The sequence below is a fragment of the Phoenix dactylifera genome, chromosome 5 (assembly GCF_051530095.1).
Source record: "Phoenix dactylifera cultivar Ajwa chromosome 5, Ajwa_hap1_PhDact_Kaust_v1.1, whole genome shotgun sequence".
NCBI lineage: Eukaryota > Viridiplantae > Streptophyta > Magnoliopsida > Arecales > Arecaceae > Phoenix > Phoenix dactylifera.
Window position 1 is genome coordinate 23,863,260 of NC_143194.1, and position 10,812 is coordinate 23,874,071.

The window sequence follows — 10,812 nt, forward strand, 5'->3', positions numbered from 1 at the left end:
AGTTACCATCTTCTCCTCGCAGCCTAGACCAGCAATCTCCAACCTGGCCTTAGGACCCGGCACGTGCGGACTTTGTTGGAGTTGAAATCTGGCTTGAGGGTGACCATGCCGGAGGAAGCCGAGAAGACGCAGTACTGGACGGAGAAAGAGGATCATCTCCTACGCTCCAGGATACCTACACAAAGTTTTGGCCGGAAATTTCGGCAAAGACCCTCCAATGGCTAAGTTAGAATAGATCTAATATTTTTTGAAAAAAAGAGTTCTCCCAATACTTTTTTATGACATTTTTTATAGTTCGTGCTTAGATGGCGGAGATATAATCCATCCCCATTAGACTTCTAATGTGCCAAACAAAAAAGAAAGCAAGAAAACTGGAAAAAAAAATATTTATGACTGCAGGCCGATCCAGTCAAAAACTCAAAAATGTTTACCTCCTCATCTACATCTGTGAGAGTCAAACCCTCGATCCAAAAATAGGAAAAAAAAAATCCAAAAATATTGCTTCCGTCTGAAACAAAACGACCTGCACGCGAAGGACGGAAGCATAGCTGGCCGGCCCGACCAGGTTTCTACCTTATCCCAATCCTTCAAAGTCCCTATTGAATCTCTATGCGGGATACCAAAATCTCTGACGCGTTGCGACAGTGCTGGAAATCGACGGCAGATAAATATTCCGCACAAGAGTTTTATGCGGTACGTTCGGATGGATGGCTCTGCCTTCATGCCTCGCGCGTGCCGCCCCAGCCTGGCGATAGCCGATAATAGAGCCGATGACTCCCTCCCCCCCCCCAACCCTTTTCCTTGCCTTTTTTTCTTTTTTGAAAAAAATAAATACATCCCGGCAGCTAACATCATCCTCGTTGGCGCTGCAGCGACAGTTGGCCTCTCTCGCGTCCCGAATCTTCTCTTTTTACCCCTCTCTCTCTCTCTCTCTCTCTCTCTACCCTTTTCCTTTTTTCCCCTTGATTTTTCGCAACATCGTACCCAGAAAAAAACCCACCGCGCTGCGTCACCATGGACCCCACAACTCTGTGGCTCTGAAACGCTTTCTCGTTAGGTTCGACGTCCCGATAGCACCGGTTGATAATTGCGATCTCCATCATTCCCATCACATCTTCGCCTCCCAACCGTCCTTCCTCCCCCGGCTTCCCTCCTCCGTTCTCCGGTTCCGATGAAAAGAAATATTTAAGAAAGTCTGTACTCAGATAAAATAAGAGATAAATAGGGAAAGAGAGGAGGAAAAAGGAAGAAGAAGAGGAGAATGAGGGAGAGAGGGGTGATGGTTGGTTTAATTAAGGCCGGTTCCTTTATACCTCCTTCTCTGCTCCTGCTCCCCATGTGATAAAACTGAAGAGAAAGAAGAGGAAAAGAAGGGAGAAGAGACGCGAGAGATGGCGTCGTCTCGGGGCACGCGGGCCGAGAAGGTCCGGCGGATCTTCGAGCGGTTCGACGGGAACGGCGATGGGGGTCTGAACCGGGAGGAGATGACGGCGCTGGTGGTCGCCGTCAATCCCCGCGTCAAATTCAGCGACGAGCAGATCGGCGCCATCCTCGACGAGGTCTTCCGCACTTACGCCGAGTTCATCCACACCGACCGCGGCCTTACCCTCGATGGCCTCCTCCGCACCTACGATGACGGCGCCGGCGACGTCGATCGCGACTTCGACGCCCTTGACCTCCACCTCCCCGGCGAGACCGAGGCCGCCGCCTCCACCTCCGTCGCCGCCACTGCTGCATCCTCCTCCATCGTCGACGATCCCCTCCTCTCCGTCCCCAAGGCTGCCGTCCCCCGCGCCGCTGCGCCCCCTTGGGCCACTTCCCCCAACCATGGGATCGTCTACGATTCCTCCTGGACTCTCCTAGACGACCTCGAGATCCTCGTCAAGCGCCTTCGCTCCAAGCACCTCCAGAAGTCCGCTTCCACCGCGGGCGACAACAGTAGCGGCAACAACAACAACTTCGACTCCTTCTCGGAGGCCGGGTGGTCGCGCGAGATGGGCCCGGACTCCGAACGGCGAGTAGTCATCTGGGACGAGACCGGCCGCGACTACCTCGTCTTCGTCAAGGAGGTCGCCGCCCTCCGCGGCCGCGCCGACGGGGCCCGCTCTCGCGACGAGGCCTTCGACAACCACATGGCCCTCGGCCGCGCCCTCTACGAGCACCACCTCTTCCGCGACGCCCTCCGCAGCTTCCGCCGCGCCTGCGAGCTCCGCCCCACTGACGTCCGCGCTCACTTCCGTGCGGGCAATACCCTCTACGCCCTCGGTCGCCACGCCGAGGCCAAGGAGGAGTTCCTCCTCGCCCTCGAGGCCGCCGAGGCCGGCGGCGCCCAGTCCGCCGACATCCTCCCCCAGATCCACGTCAACCTCGGCATCGCCATGGAGGGCGAGGGCATGATCCTCGGCGCCTGCGAGCACTACCGCGAGGCCGCCATCCTCTGCTCCACGCACTTCCGCGCCCTCAAGCTCCTCGGCAGCGCCCTCTTCGGCGTCGGCGAGTACCGCGCCGCCGAGAAGGCCTTGGAGGAGGCCGTCTTCCTGCGGCCGGACTATGCTGACGCCCACTGCGATCTCGGCTCGGCCCTCCATGCCATGGGGGAGGACGAGAGGGCCATCCAGGAGTTCCAGAAGGCGATAGATTTGAAGCCCGGCCACGTCGATGCTCTGTATAACCTCGGGGGCTTGTTCATGGACGCCGGCCGGTTCGCAAGGGCGTCGGAGATGTACACCAGGGTTTTGGCCGTCCGGCCGAACAATTGGCGGGCGCAGCTGAACAAGGCTGTGGCTTTGTTGGGCGCTGGGGAGACGGAGGAGGCCAGGAAGGCCCTCAAGGAGGCCTTCAAGATGACCCAGAGAGTGGAGGTCTACGACGCCATTGCCCATCTAAAGACGCTCCAGAAGAAGAAGCCGCCGAAAGGGAATGGTGCCGAGGGAGAGGTGGCTTTCCTCATCGTGGAGCCATCCAAGTTCAAGAGGGTGGGAAGGAAGACCACTTTGAGGCAGGATTTGGCCAATGCCCTGGACATAAGGGCATTCCAGAGGGTCACGAGGTTGAGCCGCTGTGATGTGGACCTCTTGGAGAAGGAAATGAATGAGACTGATGTTCCGATATCCTACTCTGGTAGTGGAGTTGCAGAGAAATCCATCCGCAAGGCTGCCCTGGAAGCAATTCTCCGAAGGTTGCTTCGGTTTCTCAAGCCCGAGACATTTCAGGGGGCTGTCAAAGCAATCAATGAGAAGGTTCTTTCTGTCTTGGATCCCACTGGATCGGGCCGCGTTGATCTGGGGCTGTTCTTTGCTGTTCTTGCTCCCATTTGCTCAGGGCTGCTCGAGAAGCGCAAGCGGGCTGTCTTTGATGCGCTTCTATGGCGGTCTAACAGTGATGGAGGGACACAGATTAGGAGAAGCGATGTGATCACATATATTAAGCTGCTGCGTGCGGTTTATATCCCTTCACATGGTGTCAGTGACATGTTCGAATTGCATGGAGAGTCGGATCCGTCTATGGTTTCATATGCAGAGTTTCTCGAGATGTTTAATGATCCAGATTGGGGTTTTGGAATTTTAGGCACCTTGGTGAAGCTTGAAGCTGGCGACCGAATTCGTCATGGCCGGCACACCTGCTCGATATGTAGGTACCCAATTATAGGGTCTAGGTTCAAGGAGACAAAGTATCGTTTCAGCTTGTGCAATCGTTGTTACAGTGAAGGGAAGGTGCCATCGGATTGCAAGCAGGAGGAGTACAGGTTCAAAGAGTATGGAAGCGAGTCTGAAGCTATGAAAGATAAGTGCATGTGCTTTAATTTACATTCTAAGAGCTCGCAAGGTGATCTTTGATGAGATAAAGAATCTGTATCATGTAGTTGTCAGATCAGATCTTGTGCAAACATGTTTGTGGTAAGCTGGGAGTATGTCTGATTAGCAACCCATATTTTGTAAACTAAATGTTTGTTCAGGTAGATTAGTTTTTCTCTTTCCTTGTCTAGGGGACAGTTGTATTAATTCTTTGTTAATTAGTGCTTGACAATGATGGATATATGCAAGGTGACTGCTGTTACTCTGTAATTCTAATGATGTTTGGTTATAAATATTTCTATAGTTGTAGCTGTATATGATATAAATTTTGGATTAGTGCACACGGGTTGGTTTTTGTATGCTTAAACTAATATCGGTTGTGGATGCCTTGATGGTGGTGTTGCATGTAGGCATTAAACTTTGGGTCTCTTGGTGTGTTGGACATGTTTTGCCAACAACTATTAGTGGCATACCAAGCCTTTGGGCTTCCAACACAAAGTGTCAATTTCATACTTTTTTTTCCGATGGTTTTTTTAGCTATGCTAATGTAGTCAAACTGGTTGCACGTTGTCTACATATACACTGTTATGAAGTATGGATGGTTTCACTTTGTTAGTTTCTGTGTTGAGTATTATTGGAAATATTGACACTTGATATCAGTTACTGTTTTCTGGATTTGATTGCAGCAAAGAAATTTAAATGATGTTTGAATATGAGAGATCAATGGAAGGGAATACTTCATTAGATTTTGAGAATTTTAATATTTTTTTTATTGAATTATGGAACTCTGCTGCTAGAGCAATTAAAACAAGATTCAAAGAAGAAAACAACAGTGGTGAAAGGAGATGGTAAGACCAGCTTGAATTTAAATGCTTATGTATGATATTAATATGTGATCAAGCTTCTTATATGCCTTTTTTTGGCATAGCAGGGGAAGGTGTGGGGCTTTTATTACTAATGATGCTAAATAAGTTTATTTGAAATTTAGTTTAACAATAAATTACTTTGGGAAAGCAATTAGATTGAGTAAAATGTTAATAGCTAGTAAGTAGGATGTAAGAAATTTACATGATTGTAAAGATCACTCGAGAGGGTAAGCAGTATGCCCAATACCAATAGTAGCATTTGTAAGCTTGTTTATTTTCTGGCACATATGGCATCATTTACATGCATTTAACACGGTGACATCATGTCAAAATATAATTATTGATATAAATTGGGAGCTTCGCTAAATAAATTTGAATATAGTTCTTGCGAAGAATTTTTTCTGCATTGGCATGCAGTGCAACCAATATGATTTTCAAGATCTGGTGCGCCAACCTCATTTCAAATAAAACTATGTTCTTTTTAGATAGTCATATACATTATTTACTTACAAACACATGAAAAATTATGTACAAATATCCCACCATGTCTGGTTTATCAAGGGTTGCCATGTCATATTCTTCTAAATTTGACACGTGTATCATGTGTTGCTAACAATGCTAATCTATATTGCCCAAGAAACCTGCACTTGGTGCATATGATACTGGCATCATAAGCAGCAGTGGTATTGGTACCTTACCAGTACATTCTTGTACCATCACTTGATAAGCCTATTGGTGGCACAACAATAAAAGCAAGGTGCGTACCATGTCAATATCGTTACGTTAATGCTATTGCATGGTACAGTCAATATGCACTGGTATTCACCATCCTTGTTTCTACCTTTATTATAACTAGTTCCTTGCATGAACTTTGTGTCTTTTGGATGGATATATGCAATAATAGGTGTTTGACATGAAACTATATTTACATATTTGGCAATATACTGGAGAATGTATGCGGCGGTCAAATATTTAGTTGCATGAAAATGTGTACATGTAAAGTGCTTTGTCTGACTACTTTTTCTATTTTTCTTTTTTTTTAGTACCTGTCATTTGGGCTTACTGATGTGTTGATAATCCTATGAAACAAATTTAATAACAGTTATGGCATAACAATGTCATGATCAAATCAATAAACAATTGAGCTCAGTTTGAAAGTTCCTTATACAACTACATGTCTACATATTAGTTAGCATCATAGCTAAATTTCTCGCAAGATCAGACAGTTAGATACTGAATACTTTCTGATTATTAAATTAGCACAAAAATTTATACAAGCCCTTGTCTCTCTCCTTTTTTGCTGCCATTTTGGTGCTTGTCACCATCATATTATATAGGGTAGATTTGGCCACTTACTAATATATGGGCATCGTAACATGTAACTGTTTTTGCATTATTGTTTAGTTAGATATAGGCCATAAGACTAATGACAGTATCTCCACAAATATGACTGTACATAGAATATTCAATTCATGATGCAAAACTTCTAAATCTTAATGCAAGTAACTTTGCTAATAAGGCAGATATAAGCCGTAAGACTCCATGCTTCATAAACATGATCATCTGTAGAATATTCATTTCATGAGGCTGAAGGCTTAAATCGTAAAACAAGTAACTTTATTGACATATTATTGTGCATCATACATTAAAAATCTTGAGATTTTTTAATAAAATTATCCACATAAGCAGGAAAATGTGAATCTGTTTAATGTGTTTATATTGTAACTACGATAGCAATACAAGATTTTTCATGATCAGGCATGTATGCAGGAATACAATCAGCATCTATCATGTCAGATAAACTGACAATCTTCAACAGAGATAGGGATATAAAACACTTGGTTGGAAGCTGATGTTGCCTGACAGTTCAATCTTAAACTGCAGTTCTATTATCTTCATATGTTTTTCCAAAGCGCTAAAGATATATACATCTATTGTGTATTGCATATGTATAAATCTATTTGTATCTGTGGATTAGTATATATATGTAGTTCTGTGTTCTGTCATGAAACATCTCGCTATCTTAGTAAATTTATTTCAATGCACTGAAGTTGTGAATCTGTTTGATGTGTGGTAGACTCATTATCTTGGTGCCTGTGTGCTTTCATAGTGAAGATAAAACAGATAAACCAACATATCCAGAGTTGCACAAGTTTTTGTTTTTCCTCCTCTCTAGGACTGTTTCTGGTGGTTGATCATCAAGTTTCTCCTGCTTGATTGCAATTTTACACAATATGTTAGATCATTATGTCTTCTGTGATGGAAGTGTCATTACAACTTTGTGCAGTGTTTTTCTGAAAGTGGATGTAGCTCTTTGTTGGACCAAATGCCAGAATTCATGGATAGGACTTCGGAAAAATTGGATAACTTTTTTGTTACTGTGGTTTGTTTTGTATGTATGTTTTTTTGTTGATCAAAGATCCATGGTGAAATCGTTATTGTGTTGGTTACTTAGTGTTGACGATGACATATCTTTCTGTTCTTTGTTCGGTATTTCAAACTTCTAACTGGAGGACCAGAGAAAATTGACATTGCAGCGGTGGATAGCAAGAGAACAGTAACATGGTGATTTTGGTGGTTAGGAAGTGGTATAAATTTCAGTATCTCACTCTCTCTTGTTACTGAAATTCTGGCATAACTGCCTGAACGTTTCAGATATTCTGTTATGATAACAGTATAGGAAGTGCGATCATACTTCTCAATTATATTCAAGCCTTAAGAAACATAGTATTTTTATTTGGTTCTCGAGCATCATTTGTTTGTTGTACATGAAGCCTGTTTACTACAAGTCTCCAATCTCCTCTTACTTTTGGAATGATAATTTTGTTTACTTCCGACCCCCCTCTTACATCTGCAGAAAAGAATATTGGTTCTGACAAGAGGAGTATTCATCATTATCTAGATGGATTTAAGATGAGGCAGATGTAGTGGTGTTTTATATTAACTTAATGTTAGTGACTCAGTACTAACTTTACTGGTCTTCTGCGCCTGAAATATTTTGTTTCAAATTACAATGGTTGGAGCCATGTCATGATATATTAAAACCTAGATAACTCAAGCGCTCACGTTATTGGAAGTTTAATGCTTGGAGTAGGCTATAAGGCTTCATGGTGGTCTCAAAAGAGGTCCTATGAGAATTTGATTATATACTGCAGAGGCACCTTGGAAAAACTGCTATAATAATACCTCCTTTAGATGTTATGCACCTCTAAGAATAATCAATTCATTTTATTTTGTTTCATGCAAGAATGTCTTCTTCTATGCTACCAATGTTATAGTTAGATTATTGATGGTAGGATGATTTACATGGTGTCTAGGCCATAAATATTTTTTGATGCTTAGTTTCATAAATAATATAACCAGCAATTCTTTTATATGCAGTGAGCATATTGATCAATTGGTTTCTTCCGTACTGAAGGAGCTCAGAGGCATCTGAAAATCTGAAAGTTTGTAACAGTCAAAAAATTTTTTAGAATTGTCATCTGGATGTCCTTGGAGACATATAGGTATTGCAGATGGTCTCTGCCATGAGAAAATACAGATGACCCATATGTTGGAAGCTCATGCCAGTGATCTTTTATATTTGAAGCCTAACATAGACTGGTTCAAGGACCTTGATTTTTGCACCATATTCTTTTAGCTTTTCTCAAGCCCTACATTTCTTAATTGGCTTAAAGATTGAATTTTCACTATATCTACTTGCATTGATAGCATCTTAGTTATGAGTTTTAGAAATATTTAATTTACCATTTTGCTCATGCATAATAGACTGCCATTACTTGCTGGATAGATGATTGTAAATGGCATTGTTTTCTTCCCAAGAGCCTGGTAGGAACCTCAAAGCACATATTATTTGACAGACAAGTTATCTTAAAAGGGTTCTCCTACCTGTTGGCCATGGCAAATGAAGATACTAGATGTTATTAATTCGATGGTGTCCACCAGAGTAGGCGGTTCTCAGAATTAGTATTGATGCTTCATTTGCCTCTGGAGTCTGGCCGCAGTTTTTTTTTTCTTTTTCTGTTCATGTGTTGTTATGGTGTTGGGAGAGCATGAATCTTGGTGTAATGGTAAGTTAGCTTCATTGTGACATGCAGGTCAGATTCGAAACACGAATGGCTTCTCCATATGCAGTTTAAGGCATCTGTAACTTTCCTTCTTTTCTCCAAAACTCTGCAATGGTGGGGGTCTTGTGCACCAAATTTATGTTATTGGGATTATCTGCAGAAAAAAATAGTTTACTTTGGAGCATAGGAATTTTAAATTAGAGTGGAATTTTGTGCACGGTTGTATGTTAACGCTTGTTTGGCATCGTAATTTCTTTTGTGTTTTTGTTCGTTTACAAATTAATAAAATACCACATGAAGATTGATAATTACTTTTATTGATGACTTAGCTGTCGATGACTATGTTTATAATAACTAGTTGCTAGATATTATTTTATAATAATTACACTTGAAATTTATTATTTATAATAAACATCTATGATAAAATATTTTTGTAAACTTTCCTGCGAACAAATCAAAGAACCAGAATCACTGAGTAGCAGAATAAATTCGCATTATCTGATTACAGGGTATCTGCCATCGCTCTGATACATTACTCCAGCATATCCACACAAACCATCAGATGTATGGGTTCTTCATTTTTTATTTTTTAATTAAATGTCGTTTAAAATATTTACTTTAATGGACTAAATCTTTTCTTTCTGTTCATGTTCAGGTGAGCTGGTAGATCTGGCAGCGCTTCAAACCAACGGAGGGGAAAGCGAGGATGCAAAAGGTGGAGGGGGCGATAAATGTTTTTTGAGTGGAGAAGATACCACTCAAAGACCATCTCCACCAAGCTCGATCCGGTATCTCAATCAATCGAACTTCTTGTAGAGAGGCTCTTTTTAGTCTCTGCCAAGCTAGATGCTGGGTGAAAGAACACGATTACACGAGCCATGAACCATACCATCCCAAGCTGAAATCTGAGCATCCTGAGAACAGAATCCTCCAACTCTAGCCTTCTTGTCTACCACTACCTTGAACGAACACCTGCTGAAACTTACCTCTTCAAATATCGGTCTAGTAGTATACCGATTGGCCCCAGCCTACATCATATCTAATGCTCGGCAAAACTGAGTCATTCCACCATCAGAACTCCACTCCAGAAAAGCGCTGCTGCTACGATGATAATAGTTAGATGTTACGAGCCTGCACCATACTCTATCCACAACAATTTGGACAGCAACACATAGTTGAGGTCCTTAATGTTGTTGACATCGAGGCTATCATCCTTTAGATATTACCGTCAATTTCTCATGTTAATATGGCACTAACATGGTTGCAGCAATACAATATTGTGGGCATCAGAAAGTAATGGGGGAGGAAATCATAACTTTGTTTTTTATATAATAAATAAATGAATACCTTTCCTCCTCCCTAATCTACGCATTCCATGGGCAATTAAATAACATATAAAAATTCATCAAGGAACCCGAAGGCTCCAAGTTTATAACAGCCCAAAACGTAATCGTACCAGCCGGCGGAGAACTCGTACCTAGGGCACACCCCGCATGCAAGACAAGAGCCCCTTCTGCCGGCGGAATCACCCGTGACCTTAAAGCAACCTGTTGCCACCCTGTTCTAAGTTTTTAAGTGAGCATGTGAATAACCAATAATTGCACGGAGAGAAAATGGTGACGAGATGATTCACCGTATCTGAGCCAAAACATCTCCTAGCATGATGACGAATTACCGGAAAAAAAAACTCAATCAAGCAACCATCCACTCAACTCTGAGTGTGAAGAACGTTTCCATGAGTTCATGATCCCTTCACAGATGGAAAAATAGTATGTTAAGCACCAAGTGCATGGGTGAAATGGAAATCACATCCCCAAGTCATATGAACATATCATGCCATCAACTTCAGCTTCAGCACTTGCAATATGGTTGAGAAAAGAACACAAGCTGTCATTTAGATATTCGATACCCATAACTTTTACCATTGCCAACAATTTGGGTAAATGCGACGGATGCACACTATAGTGATAAAGAACATTTATTAGCACCACAGACAATCAAGCGAACATGGAGACAAAGCAAACACTGAGTACGCGTCAATTGACCGTTCAGAACATCCGAATTGTTTGAAAAACATTGAGAAAG

General features: G+C 42.7%; 1 protein-coding gene across 1 annotated transcript; it reads left to right on the plus strand.

Moving 5' to 3' along the window:
• Window positions 1–796: 796 nt before the first annotated feature.
• On the plus strand, window positions 797–4,064 carry LOC103722892 (putative TPR repeat-containing protein At1g05150). Its single transcript, XM_008813617.5, has one exon. The coding sequence runs from the start codon at window positions 1,392–1,394 to the stop codon at window positions 3,834–3,836; it is 2,445 nt and encodes an 814-aa protein (XP_008811839.1). The 5' UTR covers window positions 797–1,391; the 3' UTR covers window positions 3,837–4,064.
• The last annotated feature ends 6,748 nt before the right edge of the window (window positions 4,065–10,812 follow it).

Excerpts from the sequence above, each read along its gene's own strand:
- LOC103722892 (XM_008813617.5), top strand. The coding sequence starts at position 1,392 with ATGGCGTCGTCTCGGGGCACGCGGGCCGAGAAGGTCCGGCGGATCTTC.